At 39.0% G+C, this 17,204-nt stretch overlaps 2 protein-coding genes across 2 annotated transcripts; both read left to right on the top strand.

Annotated features, from left to right (window-relative positions):
- Positions 617–10,169, top strand: LOC8067159 (transient receptor potential channel pyrexia). The gene is made up of 10 exons (XM_021446202.1): positions 617–704; positions 796–969; positions 1,961–2,095; positions 3,109–3,248; positions 4,472–4,558; positions 4,695–4,823; positions 8,730–8,879; positions 9,263–9,364; positions 9,789–9,965; positions 10,056–10,169. The coding sequence occupies exons 1-10, from the start codon at positions 617–619 to the stop codon at positions 10,167–10,169; spliced, it is 1,296 nt and encodes a 431-aa protein (XP_021301877.1).
- LOC8074833 (protein LURP-one-related 8) lies at positions 12,582–13,932 on the top strand. Its single transcript, XM_002442705.2, has one exon. The coding sequence runs from the start codon at positions 12,765–12,767 to the stop codon at positions 13,485–13,487; it is 723 nt and encodes a 240-aa protein (XP_002442750.1). The 5' UTR covers positions 12,582–12,764; the 3' UTR covers positions 13,488–13,932.

The following is a 17,204-nucleotide window of genomic DNA, read 5'->3' as shown; positions in this document are numbered from 1 at the left end:
AGCATTATTCCCTCCTCCATACCTATAAAAAAAGTCGTTTAGGACAACTTCTTGTTTTTATAAAATATTCATCAAAAGTGGTATATGTATATTTTTATGATAGTATTTTTTTTTAAAACAAATCTATTCATATATATGGTTTTTATATTTTCAAACACAACAACTTAAAAAGTTATTCATGATTTATATTTCCAATATTTGATCTAAATCTTATACAAAACGACTTTCTTTATAGTATGAACAAAGTATAGTTTCACCTTTGTAACTTTGTTACTAATCCCCATCTCTAGTTTTGAGTTGTGCAAAATGAAAGTTTCTAAGGGCACTCACAATGCAAGACTCTATCACAGAGTCCAAGGCACTTAATTACATATTATTTATGGTATTTTGCTGATGTGGCAGCATATTTATTGAAGAAAGAGGTAGAAAAAATAAGACTCCAAGTCTTATTTAGACTCCAAGTCCACATTGTTCGAGGTAATAAATAACTTTGGACTCTATGATAGAGTCTGCATTGTGAGTGCTCTAATAGGGCCATTCTCAGCCCCTCTATATAGCTAGCCATCTGAGAGGAGGCAAGTGGACGTATTGCATATGCATGCGGAGGGGATCGGAGATGAACAGGCGGCCGGCGTACATCGGTACATGCAAGGGAAACGATCGATGCAATGCGGCGGCAGATGGCAACCTCCGCGTCTTCAAGCGTACGTCGTCGTCTTCTCGCGCGCCGGCCGGCCGGCTGCGGGTCTTCTTTACTTGTATATATTGATCGATCCGTACGTGCTCTCTCTGCAGGGATCGCGAGCGCGCTCGACGGCGGGAAGGGCCGGATCCGGGAGGCGGTGGAGGCCGTCAGGGACGAGCTCGGCGACGGAGTGCTACACGTCGCCGCCGCGCTCGGGAGGACACGGGTGTGTGCCTACCTAGTCGAGGAGCTTCACATGGACATCAACGCTGCTGCCGTGTCAGGTGTTATTGATGCATTTGGCTCCATCATATATTCATACGTAGTAGTAATGCTTTTTTTTGGTTTCTTTTCTGGGGCTGGAAACTATTCTTTGCATGAGCTTCCTCTGTCTATAAAAATATGTAATTATGGTAACCGTATCAGTTAAATTAGTTCAAATTTAACCAAATTTATAATAAATAGTATTATTATATATATCTATAAAAAAATTATTCTGATAATATATATTTTATAATAAATCTAATGGTACTTATCAATGTGTTTGTTCGACTTCTCGAAAAACTTGAGTTTATTTGACACTAATTTCATGCATAGGTACATTATTTTGGTTTCCTTTCCTCATGATATATGTGGTGCACTGGTGCGAGCTAGCTAACTAGCTAGCTAGTTTGCCTTTTAAGTTTTAATTGTTTGACTGCTGACTAGTTATTAATAATGAAGTTCTTCCTGTGAACATGTTCGTAGTTGGATAATATATAAATTGGCTTGTCAGGACTCAGAGCAAGGCAGTATGCTGTGGTGATATTTCAACTGGGATGCTACAACGCTTCCTGGAACGATACATGATGAAACTAGGCTATAAGTAGGCCGAGCGCATAAAGTTGTCTTGCATCAAACTGAAACTAGAAACATGCTATCGTATAACTGTTTTCATACTATATATCTGCCTTCAGATCCTCTCTGATATTCCTTACATTTTTAACAAAAACATTCAAAGATGCTAACATACAATTGTTTTCATACTATCTAGGACTCTGGCTATTAATTATGAGCTGAAATCTACAATATGTACTTTATTTACAAAGCACGTAGAACTGATGCAAAATGTCTATGCAATGCATCAACTCAATATGCTATTGTTATTTCAAAGCTTTAGATTTATATTTCATTTGTTTACAGCCATGTTGTGATAGGTAATAAACTCACTGTGAATTCCTATTGATTATTATGAGAAGACTTGATTTTGTAAACTTTATTTGTATTATTTCGTAGGTCAAACACCTCTCAGTTACGCAGTTTGTTCTGACGATAATGTAGAAGTTGTGAGGTATCTTCTTGATCATGACGCTGATCCAGATAAGCCTGTGTATCATGGGTGTAACTCGCTACATATTGCAGTTGCAAAAGGTTCTTTGTGTACATACATTGTCTCATTTTTCTTTTGTATCATATGTGATTATGCCATTACAGATTTAATAACTTTATATTGATTCATTTTATAATAAGGCTCATGAATATGCTACCATGGGTTGGATATAAATTTTGTTTTTCCCAATTTTATTTCCTTATTTTTACCAAAATGCGAATTGTTTATCATCTCTAAATCAATCTGATAATAGCAATAGTTGGTCAGATCATTACATCAAATCCAGCTAGAAAGATTTTATGTACAGATTGTTCAAAAGATCGAAAGACCTTGTCATAGCTTGGTGTGGTAGTGTGCAAAAGATCACAAGGTAAAAAATAACTCACATCCTTTAAAGCCTTGGGGATAAAATATTGGTTTTCGGCTAATATTTTTTTAATAAATGCTTGAAATTGTAGCTTTACTCATAACATTTGTAGTCTATATCAAACCTGGAAAGGATTTATTGCATCCTTTTTTGGGCAAGAGAATTAAACATTGGTTGTGACACTATGACAGTTGGGTTCAATTGATAATTTAGAATGTGCACACCATCTATAGTTGATTTCCTTAATTATTAATAAGACACTCTTTCAATGTTTGGATCCATATAGGCATGAATCAAGCTTAAACATTGTTAATTGTCTTTATTCGATTTAATATGCAATTTGAGGTTACATATATTGGAATAACGGATCTCTCGCTCCATGAATCCACGTTACATTTTTAAGTCAATACAGCTAATAATTTAAAAATAAACTCAAACAAGTGTTCAATATGTTTCTCTTACTAATCAATAACCATACTGTTTATTCAATATCAGTGTATGGTGTGTTGCTATTTCCAAGTTGATGTGCTACATATGGATATTCTAACCTGTCAACTAATGGACATTTGATTCAGTAGCACTTGAAACACATTGTTGATGCTCTAATATGCATTTTCAGTTATATATGGATTATTTAACATGCTGAACTCAACTGATTAAACCTAATCCTTTTTATATTTAATACAGGATTATGTGTAATGGTAGAACTCTTGCTCTCAAAAGGAGCTGATGTTAATTCTATGTCCTACTGCGGGACGCCGCTGAATGTTGCTGCAATGGAAAATCAGGGTGCTGTTATGAAGATTTTACTGGACTACAATGCTGATGTAAGATTTATACATGCACATTAATTTCTTGTTTTCATGTGCTGTTACAAGTCCCATGTCATCAACTACTTGTTTTAATCTTGTTCATGAAACTAAGGTTACTAACATTTTGTCAGCAATTTACTAGCTAGTACCATGAATATAACAGTGCCCATTTGGTTTGACTAATTAATATGTTTTACCTTTATTTTCTGTAAAAAATGGTACGCCTATTTGATGTTTTGACTTTCTATAGGCCATCCTAGAGCTAAACTTCTGCCATGAACTTCTATACTTTTATATGAATACATACTTTTGTTACAGGGTTTCAAAAGACATATCTAGTACTCCCTCCATTTCACAATGCTTGTTTGGTCCACATGGTTGGGTGGTGAATATCGAGTAAACATTAATGGAATTGTTTGAAACTTGTACTTCTTGGATACGTAGCACATCTATCTAATAGGTGTGACATACAACGATGGTATACAATTTTGATATAACAAATGTTGCCATATATTTTAACTAATGCTATCGGTCCAAAATTACAAAATGGTAGTATGTGGTGCTCTATCTTTTTTTATTTTCTTGGTTAGAGAATTCTTCGATAAGTTGAACAAATGGGCATAGTATACAAAAAAGATCAAGCTTGAAAGCCTCTCTACTCATGGCTGCTGCTTGTATAGTTTATCACTCACAAGAACAATAGAGAACACACAAGTGTTTGGCATTGCAAAGGCTGCAATTTTTCTGCTTATGTTTTCTATTATTTATGACTGGGTGCTTAGAAAGGAAAAGGCATGACAAAGTAACTAGCGGCCGGTTTAGCAGGTCCCATGTTCACGACTAGGCAACTGACACATTAACCATCTAACACTGACTTGAACTGATAGATTGAAAACTGATGCTGAACATAGGACTTGACACTAGCTACATAACATGAAGGGATTACTTCCATCATGCCATATATTGATTTGGGAGTTTGTAGAACCAAACCGGCAGGGTTTCTTTTTTTGTTGTTCCTTCCACAGCAAACCATTAACTGTTCTTTGTTGGTTTCTGTCTGTAATGTTTGCCTAATTTCATACCTTTCTTTTATTTCTGTTTTGGGATTTTGGTTTTTCACCACCAGTGATAGACTGTTCACTATAGTGACGCTTTGGTAGTGTACACTAAAAGATGTTAGATAAGTTTCACACCATACTCGAGTCGCTCAAAGTACTAATATTTGTACTTTTTGACAGTGCAACAAAGAATATTCCACCATTTTTACTCCTTTGTCAACTGCTCTCTGTGCTCGCTCGCTGAGCTGTGTCAAGCTTCTGATTAAGGTAATAATCATTTTTCTTACACCTATTTTAATTTACATATCTCTTTTTGAAAGAAATACTAATGTCCACCAAGCATCTGATTAAGGTAATAGACACTTGCATTGGTTTGATGTATCTGTGACATTTTCTGGATCAGGCTGGTGCTGATGTGACGACAAAGGGCACTCATAAGTTTTCCCCCTTAATATTCGCTGCAAATGAGGGCTTAACAGATTTTTATGAGTGTTTACTGGAGGCTGGTGCTGATCCCAATGTTCCTGATGATGTAAGTTTTAGTTTCTTTCAGTTATGCTTATTAGATAACATGATTACATGCAGACATATGTGCATGGATCTTGGGCCTGTTCTAGATAGTATTAAGCTAGCTTTAGGATTAATTCTGTCTCTGTCATTTTTTTATTTGCACTAGACTTGGTTGTGCAAAATGATAGAAAATTAGCTATTACAATAGAAAATTCCATAAAGGGAAATTGTGGGATTGACACATGTTTATATGTGTTACTCTTCAGTTCCAGTTCACCAGGAATTGACATTATTGTTCATTGTTATCTTCAATATGGATCAGTGTAACACCCTAAAATTTACTCCTTTTGAAATAGAGATAAAATTATTTAATTTTATATTTTTGTGCTCATGAAAATATAGGAAAAATAATATTTTTTTAAAATTAAAATTTATCATATGGCTTAGCAATATTATTATGCATACATGCTGGTGCATATGTTTTATGTGATGTTTGTTTGTTGTTTGTTGCTCCTTTGTGTGTTGAGATTAAGCAAAGTTTTTAAAATTTCGTTTAGTAGAACGATCTTCGTACATCTTTATCTTCATCTACAACCAAATTCCTTGTTTCTAAGCTCAAGTTTTTATTAGGAGCTTCCTAAAATCTTTTCTTTGTCACTCAAAGCACTTCTTTTAGTTCCTCGTCCATCAAGCAGTCTCTACAAACTTTGTAGGAATTTTCTAGCTTCCGTTCTCACTTTTCTGTAAGCATAGTCTAATTTTTAGATGCTTCAAATTATCTTATCATGAGATCCAAATACTTTAATTGGTTTTCTCATGTTCCATAATGTCTACGAGATTTTTCCTTGAATTTCTGAAATATTTGGAGTATTTTTCATGGCTTAAATCATAATTCTGGACTTTTCTAGGATTATTGTATTCGCCAAATTAATTAATTTCGAAAATAATAAAAAGCTCAAGCCCATGATCTCAATGGTCAATGTCTTTATTTACTAATGGGCTTTAATAATTAATTAGGTCTTTTAGTAAAGATGAAGGTTGCAAATCAATTAGGACTATATCGCTAATTGATGTAGATGTGGATAGTTTTTCTCTCTATATATGTGTACCAATCCCTTAAACAAAACATATCATAAAGAAAGCCTTTAGTTTAGGAAATCGCTCTTGTATTAAATTAGAAGTTTCTCTGTTCTTGCCGCCTTTGGATCTCGCCGAGAGACCAGCTGCCGCCGCCGCTCCATCGATCCACGATTTCCGAGCTTGCCTGCCATGACGCTGTTGGCACCGCTGGCCTCTCGCCTGTACGCCCTGCCTACCTCTCCTCGGCAATAAGCAAAGCCACCGGCCATGCTCTGGACGAACACGTACGTGTATCCATATATGATCTCTTTTTATCCACCTTGTGTTGCTTAGTAGACGCTGATCTTTTGCTTCTAATCAGATACTCTCCACGTATATATGTGATATACATGCTGTCAATGCCAATCTACTCCTCTTCATGTTCGCCGCAGCGGACACGTAACGCCAGTTCGGTGGCCTTGTCTGGGTGCCTACACCGAGTGCCGTCGCGTGCTGCTACCGTGCCTACCTGAAAAGCCAAATACAATACGTACGCATACATCCTTCACATTTTCTCAATAATCTATTCTTTATTGTATCGTCTTTTTCTTTAAATAATTAGCTACAGTTCTTAAAACTCGGTAGTTTCACTATCCTAAATTTGTTTTTAGTGCGATCAAGTTGTGCTGAGTTTGCAAGGACGTGATGATCACGGTCTATTATTAGTTATGTTTGTTCTGACATGTGCTTATGTGTCTTTAATTAAATTAAATATTAATATAGATTAATCACTATCACCAATGTATTTTTATATTATAATAACTTGTTTCGCTCGAATCCACGCCACATGCAGTTCGTGTAGGTGTTCTCACACGTCCTTTTAATTTGACCAAGATAAATCTAAGTTGAATTATGTGATAATATATGTTAATAAAATATGATTAGTTTTCGCTCAGTTTCTAAACTAAAATATAATTTGATTAATCTGAATTAGTAGATTTTATATGGTTTTGTTAATTAAAATAAAACAAACATATAGTCTTTACTCTTGCAAATCTTTCGGTAGTTGTTCTTTTTACACCGTAGATCCGATTAGTGTGTTTTTTTGTGTCTGCGTGACTGTAACTGTGCGTATATTTGTTTTTAACCTTTTTATTGATTGGTGTACTGTTCTAATTGTAGTCTTGTTTGCTTCGTGTATGTTTTCTCCGTTTGTTTGTGTGATCGATGATCGAGTTTAGCCGGTAAACAATTCGTGGTGATCAAGGGTGCTTCAGTGATCGAGATCAGAGCCTTGGACAACTAGTAAGACCAGCAGAGTTAGCAAGATCAGCAAGAGCAATTGGATTAAGGCAAGTATAACTTGGGACTATCCTTGTTACCTATACACAATTAATATAACATTTATCATATGCATGTGTCCACCTTGATGACCGTAGCAAAATCATAGATGATTGTTATCCTGAATTCCTTGTTACCTATTTGGATATGCATTTGGGTAGTTCTTGCTAGTGCTTGATTAATAATCCATGATCTTGTAACATGAATATTTGAATATACAATAAACAATAAAATAAGCTTTCTAGCAACTTGAATATAAAGGGTGGAAAGAACTCTAGCTTTTGCTGGATTGATCTTGACCCTCCATAAGGACTTATCCCTTGGCAAAAGCTGGGACAACTCGTACAACCATGAGGGCTATATGGCTCTGGCTTTAGTCAAGTATGAGTAAGCTTTTCTAGCTTGTTAGAGGTTACCCGAAAGGGCGGAGGGGCTGAACCGTTTTGGGTATAGTGCGAGCCCCTGTCCCTATGTGTATAGGCTGCGCGTCATTGTGCCATTCGGAAGGGGGTATCTATATCTGCGCGCAAAGGAAACCTTGCGGCCCTAACTTGCTAGACGAACCTTTGAAAGACTTCATAGTGAACCCTGCCGGCTTTCCTTGGAAGTGAGCTAAGAGGTCGACGGGCCTCGGGCGAAAGGGTAAATCATGACTCATGGGTAAAGATGTACAACCTCTGCAGAGTGTTAAATCTGGTATACTAGCCGTGCCCACGGATACGGGCGGCCCGGAAAACTGACGGAATAGATGGACACTGATGAACTTAATTAATGATGATAAATGATGGTTTATTATGTTGTTTATATGTGTTATTCATAATTCCTGTATACAATTGATCATGTGGTTATGGGATTAATTATGCTACCTTGACATTTGCTATCCAATGATTAAACATGCTATCAACTATTAAAAGCTAAATGCAGTCAAACCAGTGTCAGCTATTTGAGCCTCATGAACCCCTGGTTATACTTGTTGAGTACGATATGTGCTCACTCTTGCAATTTCCCCCCACACCTCAGGAGAAGTTTTGGGCTTGTGATCAACCAGTCAGTTGGATCCTGTGGAGAGGAGTTAATACCCGAAGTTTAAAGTTGTCTATCCGCTGTTTGCTATTAAAGGTTATCTCTTTAATATTATGTACGTTATATATTTATGCATTGTTCTTTGATATTAACCCTTATTTGTAGCTATATGTGAGATTTGACTTCTAAAACTCACATATGGTGCATATCTGGTTTTGTCCTTAAAATCGGGTATTACAATCAGAGAATTTAAATGTACCTAAAGCTACTACTGCCTTTTTTTTTTTTACTATAATACTGTAGCTATTTGTGTATATGTGGCTTTTTGGGTTTCATCTGTAGTAGCCAACTCCTGTTTGGTTAGTAGGCTTTGATATTGCTTGGTTTTTTTTTTTTTGGCAAAGCTCACATATTTAAGGGTTCTTCCACATGCTTGAACTGTAATATGAACTGTAATAGGAATGCCTGCTCTGCAAGTAATATATAGCTCTGTCATCTGCAACAGTCTGGACTCCTTCCAATAGAAATTGCAGCGCTTGAAAATAGACGGAAAGATGTTGAGATCCTTTTGCGCGTGACAGCTCGTATCCCATCTGTGCCTGACTGGAGTGTTGATGGGGTACTTGCATATGTTAAATCAATACCTACAGATGAGGTACAGACTAAACCTTGCTTGTTGCATTAAAGAATATGCTATCATGATCAAATTCTTGTCGAGGGTTTCCTACCCTGCAGGTTATTTGATAGATACCCCTAACTTGAAATTATATTTAAAATTTGTGACGTCAGTTCTATTTGTGAAATGCACTATTGCAATTGTTTCTGAAATAACAAGTAACTAATTAAGCTCATCAAGAATTACTGTATATAGCATAAATGGGATCAATTCTGGTCAATTTAGCGTGTGCCTTAATTCAATATTATTCTGGTTTTTATGTCTTCAATTGGGACAAGTGATAAGATGTGACCTGCTCACTGTCTCCTTGTAACTCAAACCTACCCTCGGCTTTCATTGTTATGTCATCTATTTTGTTTCAGGATGACCCTGTGTACAAAATGAACCTGGCTGATTTGAAGTTAGAAGGAAACAAAGCATTCAAGAAAAAAGATTATTATACTGCAGTAAAATTCTACTCCGTGGTATATGCACTATCGGAATCTGCATCTTTGCTGAGTGTTAAATACTTTGCCGAGTGTATATTTTTGGGCACTTGGCAAAAAAGCTCTTTGCCGAGGGTCGAAGAAAAACACTCGGCAAAGAAGCCTCTTTGCTGAGTGTTTTCTTTTGACACTCGGCAAAGAGCTTCTTTGCCGAGTGTAAAAAAAAACACTGGGCAAAAAATATTGTTGCACTATGCTCGTTTTTCTCCACTTTATGGAACATATTAACTCAGTATTATGGCTAGCACTGCTTTGAAACCATATATACTAAGAGAGAAACATGAAATGGGCAGCGGGCAAATATAATAATTGTCAATTTCTATAGTCACATTAGGAAAAAGTGCAGCCATGCATGTTAAATTTGCAGAATTAGCTTATATTTATGTTTAAATTGTTGGTGTAGGCTATAATGAAGAACGCCAATTCTGTTGATGCAACATTGTTTTCGAATAGGAGCCTTTGCTGGATTAAAATGGGTGAAGGAAACAAGGCTTTGATTGATGCTGAAGCTTGTAGGCTTTTCCAGCCTTATTGGGCAAAAGCCTGCTACCGGCAAGGTGCTGCTCATATGTTCTTGAAGGTGAGTTAAGCATTTATAACTTCTTATGGCGCTTATGTTGCTCTCGAAAATCCATTTCTCTGATGACATGTCAAATGAAACACTGTTCAGGACTATGAAAAGGCATGTGGTGCATTTCTTGATGGCCTGAAGTTGGACCCGGCTAATGCAGAATTGGAGAATGAACTTCGGTACCAATCCCCTGCTCTTTGTCGTTTGTTGTAATATTGGTCTTAGGTCACAAGTTACTCTCTCCGTCCTGTAATATAGGACATTCTAACATTTAAAATTTATCCTCAAATATAAGACATTGTAGAAACCAAAAACCAGTTTTACATTTAAATCTTTACATTTATAAACCAATCACCACTAATCTTGTTGATGATAGTGTCTTTTATTTAAAAACAAAGTGAGGGCACATGTGTCTTTTGTGTTGTCTCTTAATCTGTCCTAAAAATTATAGAAAACACTATATTACAGGGATGGAGGGAGTAAATCTTATTGTTTTTATTGCTCCTAATGCATGTAGTAGTTAGACCAGTCTTAGTGGGGGTTTCACCAGGATGTCATGCACATTTATTAGAGCACCATGTCAGGAAAACTGCATTTTTTGCATGAAATGAAGAGGAGAGAAAAGGAAGTAGTTTCACCATGGTGAGATCCCGCGGGCGTTATTTCCCACGCGGTGAAACGGGATGAAATTTCCACTGAGGGCTAAATCGTTTCACTATCTTGCATGTGATCCAAACATTGTGCAGTAATTAAATGCTTTGCCCAGCCTAGGAAACATCAAGGTGAAACTCATGCATTGTGGAGGTTGTTTCATTATTCGTTTCATTGATGCCCTGTCAACGGATTTGTTTTGAAAACAGTGTATTGAAACGGACCACTGAGACTGGCCTTAGTCTCATTTCATATTTAAACACATGCATATAAATGGATTTATATCGGTTAGGTTAATTAAATTCATAAGGATGGTGGCTCATTATTAGATGGATTAAGTAGTTACCCTTTGAATGATTGATATCATGCATGGTGATTGAAAAATCCACATGTGTATTGCTAATTAAGTTGCCCCACTTTGTGAGACATTGTAATTATTGACCTAACTTAATTTTGCAGAGAGTCTTTGAACTCCCTGACGATATCTCGTGGCACAACAAAGGTATCGGAATAACTGTCCCTTGCACAGAAGAATATTAATTATGCAAGACTAGGTCTGCCTGCTTTGCATCGGGGTCCGGCTTACTATGCAATTACCAGATTAGGAACATTTCTGGAGTATGTTCGGAACATTTTACAAAGTCTCTTTTAGGAAGTATTCTGGGTGGCAACATATCTGGAGATACTGATTGTTTGTGAGGTTTTAAATTGGAATACTTTTTGAAGACTTGGGACCTGTTTTTGTATGGCGTGTGCCATCAGGTTTTTGTGGATGGATCTTTCATCTAAATATAATCATGCATGTCCTCCTGTGACCTTTGTTCTCTTGTTGCCACAGTTTCTATGCACCTCCATCCGTTTTATTTGTACCTCCAATGAGGTGTACTTTTTTTTGCACTTTTTCTATATGTGGGGCCAAATTTGGTAACTTCTCTGGAGAAAAATGAAGTTGTACTGTGATGTGGACGGAATGAAGCTCGAAAGAAGCTGCTTGCGTTACGTCAACTTTGAGTGCGTACGTTGTGCCAATGCAAGTCAGCTCTGTTCACAAGGTACATATATATATGCGTGTTATGTTGACACCTAAAACGAAACAAACGTGTCAACAAGGACCACGTACATACGAATCACACAGCTGGTGGTCAGTTCACGTTAAAGGTTCGATCGATAGATGGTCCATGCGGTCAACATCTCAACAATTCGTACTACACCGTGAAGTGAATAGATGTAGAGTTGTTTCCCGTGTGCTGATGTGCATCCAAAATACTGCCATGTGTGTCATGCTTATTAGATTACGCATTCTAGAGTGTAAAAATTTGGTTTTCTAATTAAGCGAGGTAAGTCTAGCTGAGCTCTTATACTATCACAAAAGGTTTGATTTGCTTTCTTCGTGACCGACGTGACATAACATCAGACAAAAACCACTTTTAAAACTGCTTGCACTACAGCAGGCGGCCTCTTTGCCGAATGCTTGTTGCACTTGGCAAAGAGCTGCCTTCAAAGAGCTTCACGGCGACAGTTTTGCCGAGTGCTAAATCTCGCACGGTTAATAAAAGTTTTGCCAAGTGCCGCACTTCAAACTAAGGGTCACGCCAGACACTTGCTGAGTGTAACACTCGCAAACTGGGGATTTGCCGAGTGCCGCCGAGTGTCCGTGTTTCGGCACTCGGCAAAGCCTCCTGCACTCGGCAAAATAGGTATCTCCCATAGTTTGTGACGTAAATGGAATGATTTCAAGAGTTATAATGATAGTCTTAAAATTTGGTTTTCTAATTAAAGGAGGTCAGATTTTTTTTTTTCAGATGAACTTTTTTGAAAGGGAAAGGGCAATACATGCACAGGGCCACATCGGCCTGCAGGAGCAGTGCAGGCGTGCGATGCTCTGTGTCGTTGACCTGATGAGCCCAGGGACGACGATATCGATCCTGTATAAATTCCCAACTCGTCTTCTACCTCTGCACTCCGCCACTCCGTCCGGCAAGCCAATCTCACTCGATCCCAAGCTCCGAGCTCCCCAACACACAACAAAGCACGCACGCACAGGCCTCTGTCTCCACTCTGCACGGAGCTAGCTGCCCTAGCTACCAGGCTACACCACAAGCTAGATCGAGAGAGTGAGGCCGGCCGGCCAGCCGGCGCGGCGGACAAGAAATAAAAATGCCCAGGACGAAGGTGCACCCGAACGCCGCCGACCCAGAGCAGCACGCGGCGGCTGTCACGGTCGACGTCACGCCCGACCCGCCGCCGCCGCCGCCCACGGTGCTGACGGTGTGGCGCAGGTCGCTGCTCTTCAACTGCGACGGCTTCACCGTCTTCGACGCCAACGGCGACCTCGCCTTCCGCGTCGACTCGTACGACGCCTCCGGCCGCCGCCGCGCCGAGGTCGTGCTCATGGATGCCACGGGCACCCCGCTCCTGACCGTCCGCCGCAAGCGGAGGCTCGGCGTGCTGGTGGACCACTGGGTCATCTACGACGGCGACGCCGCGGATGCCGAGGCGGCGGAGCCCAGCGCCACCAGCAGCAAGCCGCTCCTCTCCGTGCGCCGCCGCCACAGGAGGGCGTCGTCGTCGTCGTCTTCCAGGGCGAAGGCGCTGGCCTACGTGACGCCCTTGCAAGTCTCCTCGTCATCGTACGTGGTGGAGGGCTCGTACGGGCGGCGGGCCTGCGTCGTGCGGGAGCCGGACCACGCGCGCGGGGACGCCGTGGTGGCCGAGGTCCGCCGGAAGGATGCCGTCTTGGGGGACGACGTGTTCCGGCTGGTGGTGGAACCACGCCTCGGCGCGACGCTGGCCATGGGCCTCGTCATCGCCCTCGACGAGATGTTCGCCGGAGGCCGGTCGTCGTCGTCCCTGCTCCGCAGCAGGACATGGTCGGTGTAGCATAGCAGGCAGCTGCTACGTTAATGTCGCTGCCATGGCCCATGGGGGTGGGATGGGACCCAGCATGCATACATGCATATGCATGTAGAAACAACACAACATCCCTGCGCGGTGGAGATGGTCCAATCTCCAACAAGTTGTGCTCAACGACGATGGATGCCGTTTTCAGTTGAGCTTCCTTCAGTTTGTTCAATCAACTCAATTTTAAATTCACAATTGACAGTAGTAGTTATAAGGAACAAACACTACGGACTCCAACAGTTGGAACTTGGAAGCTGATCTATACGCAAAGCACAGTCTAGCTAGCATACTGGAAGAGTGGAAAGGCGCCCTCTAGTTCTACACTTCTAGTATATTTCATCATGTGCCTGGAATTTTTTTTTCTGTTGGTGTTCAGGTGATTTGTAATTCTACTATTGTTTGGCTGTAGAAAAAAGTTGTGAATGAAAATGTCCTTTGTAAGTTTTTTGTGTTAATAACTATATTAGTTGGTTGGGTAAGATAATATATTGCTAAAAAAGTCAAGCACCTGAAAACTGAAAATGTAGGCCCACAGGGGCCAATCATAGAGCCACGTTTTAACAGGGCCGGCTTTATAATTTGAAGGGCCCTTGGGCAAGCAATAAGATAAGAGCCTGTTGAATGAGATCACATCTGCTATCAATCATTGTTGTTGGTTGCATCGTCTCGCGGTAGTGGTGGTGCCACAGCGAGCTAGTGAGTCTGCGACTTGGCAACTAGCATCGGTCGTTGCTGACTCGGCATCCATGTTTGCATGCATTGATGCCTCAATGATCAATCTATAGGAGATTTTGGGATTTTGGGAATTTGGAAGAGAATAGGAAGGCCTCGTTTAGTTCAAAAAAAATTTTAGATTTGGTTATTGTAGCATTTTTATTTTATTTGACAATTAGTGTCCAATAATAGACTAATTAGGCTCAAAAGATTCGTCTCGCAAAATACATATAAACTGTGTAATTATTTATTTATTATCTACATTTAATGTTCTATGCATGTGTCTAAAGATTCCTAAAACAAAAATAAAATTTTTAAGAACTAAACAAGGCTGAATTAGGAAGCATCGGTGGTTTGGCGCCGGTAGAAAATAAATCGTCTTCTAGTCTCTTGATTTCGCTGCTTGTGCTCTAATGCTTCCAAGTTACATAAAATAGGAAGACTGGAAGACACCTACAATAGAATTTTAAAGACTTATATGTGTTAGTTATGCTAAATAAAAAATTATATATACTAATATTTATATTATTTTGGGCCCCCTAGCTCCGTGGGCCCGTGGCGGTCGCACTGCCTGCCCACCCTCTGGAGCCGGGCCTGCGTTTTAATCACCTCTGTTTTGGTTCCAAGATTTTTTTTAAAAAAAAGAAAGAATGAAAAATGGCAATGAGGAATGCATGCGATTTTCTGCATGTGTGGAGAGACCTGAACATTTCTCCTTTCTCCAAAATAAAAAATCACTCCATATATCACTTTCAAGTGGTGAACTTTTGCATATATTTTTCATGACAACATGCATGCATGCATGGGTGAACTTGCACAAGAAAGTGCTGTTCAAACTTTTCTTGACTAATAACATTAATTCTTCTTGCAAGTCCTTACTATCATGCATGCAATGTGTGCAAGCTGCAAGCCTGCTGGAAGGAGAGACGTTAACTTGTGGTCCTCTCTTTGAAGCCACCGTTTCTCTGTACGTCCATCCGTACTTGTACTTCCGGTGGCGTACCTTTTTTTTTGTTTGTTTTTTGCATTTTTTCTAAGTATGTAGGTGAAATTTGGTAATCCTCGACGAGAAAAAAATTGTGATGCTTGCTCGTCAACTTTGAGTGCAGTGTGCAAGTGGAATTGGTAGTCTGCTAAGAAGATGTAGTGTTTAGTTGTCTATATACAAATATGTTATATTAGATTAAAAAAAAGTAACACTGTTTTTTATTTTTTACACACGTCCACTTCCTTAATTATTTTATCCTATTATTTTTTTACAAAAAGTTCTTAAATGCATCAATAAAACACACATGAGGGCATGTACAACCCACAGACGGAGATCCGTCTCTAAGTGTCTCGAATTTATCATATAGACATGTATAAAGACATGTTATACAACCCACAGACGAGAGTCTGTCTCTAAGATATTTAATACTTTGCATGTAGCTAGGATGAACTATAAATAATTTTTGTGTACCATTGTGTGGCTATTTGATAGAAAATATAGCAAGAATAAATAAGAGCAATATGATTACAATATTTTTTTTTTAGAAACCATGGCTATTACGAATGGAATGGAACGACAACTTCTAACCTTTGAATTAACAAGAAAAGAAGGTCATTTAACTGGTAACCTTGAAGGCAAAGCTATACTCGGCACAACATCCCCCATCTGTATATCATATTATATATAATAACATCTTTGTCTAATTTTCTTTCTTTTCATAGCGTAGGCAAATGCTGACTTCAGTAGAAAATTTCACTAGCAGCATCCTCGTAGCCTCGGGTCAGCCAAAAACAGCTAGCATTTCACATTATGAAAACAGCATACAAAGTGCCATCAGTTTAGTGCAACCTCATTGTAATATTACCTCCTTCAAAGAACACATCTAGTCAATGGAGTCTACACAAGCTTTATCATAGATTACTAAGGTTTCCTTCATCAGACTACTGAATTAAGAACGTATTCTTGCCGTAGAGGTCCTAGTGCTCGCACCAGAGGCCAAGCTCACCATGATGTCAGTGTCCACCGGCATTGGCGTGGTTGTGTCCAGCCTTGGGATCATCGGGCTTCGCATATCTGGCAGCGGTGGCGGCGCGGCAGTGGTGCGACTACGGTGCTGTGGATCTCGCGGTGACGGCTTGGGCACCGTCGGTGGCGCTCTAGATCGTCGGGCTTGGCATCTCCGGCAGCGTCGGCGGCGGGACGACAGTGCTGGATCTTGTGACGACAGCTCAGTCACCATCGCCCAAAGTAATCCTGCGAGCACCAAAACTAGAACACGCGAGTGCCTACACGGGATCTGAGCGCAGGGTCGACTCGTGGAAACGAACCTGTACAACGCTGCTGCCCTCGTCCGTTCCACCTAGGAGCACGAGCCCTTGTCGTCGTCTCGCGATTGCACCATTTAATTTCTTATAACAAATTAAATTCTTTTAGCGAATTAAAAAAAATCATAACTCCTAAACCAGAGATATAAATTAAATTCCGATTGCACCATTTAATTTCTTATAACAAATTCTTCAAAACAAGATCCCACATGGATATATTTAGATAAAATTTTATTAATGAATATTTATCTTATAAAGATAAAATATTTTCTTTTATTAAGTAGAGACAATATTCTAGGTTCAACAGACAATGTTCTGTCTTTGTAAAAAAATGTTATCGATTTAGAAGAATAGTATTTTGGTTTTAGGTTTATGAAACTGATATTACAATATACATAAAAAAAATACATAAATACATGACATAGATAAAAATAATAATAAAATATAGAGTAAAAAGCATAAGAAAAAAATAAAAACACAAAATGGAGAAAATTTTCAAATAATGTCAAATGGTTACTTTTCAAATATCGTAAATATATTTATAGAACATTAACATCACTAAATACATCATAAAACATCATTAAATATATTATAGAACATCACATCTATTATAAATTACATGTATACTAATGAACACCATAAGAAACATCATATTTATACTACGTAAAT

This window comes from Sorghum bicolor, chromosome 8 (genome assembly GCF_000003195.3).
Source record: "Sorghum bicolor cultivar BTx623 chromosome 8, Sorghum_bicolor_NCBIv3, whole genome shotgun sequence".
NCBI lineage: Eukaryota > Viridiplantae > Streptophyta > Magnoliopsida > Poales > Poaceae > Sorghum > Sorghum bicolor.
This window is presented reverse-complemented; position numbering and strand designations above follow the sequence as displayed.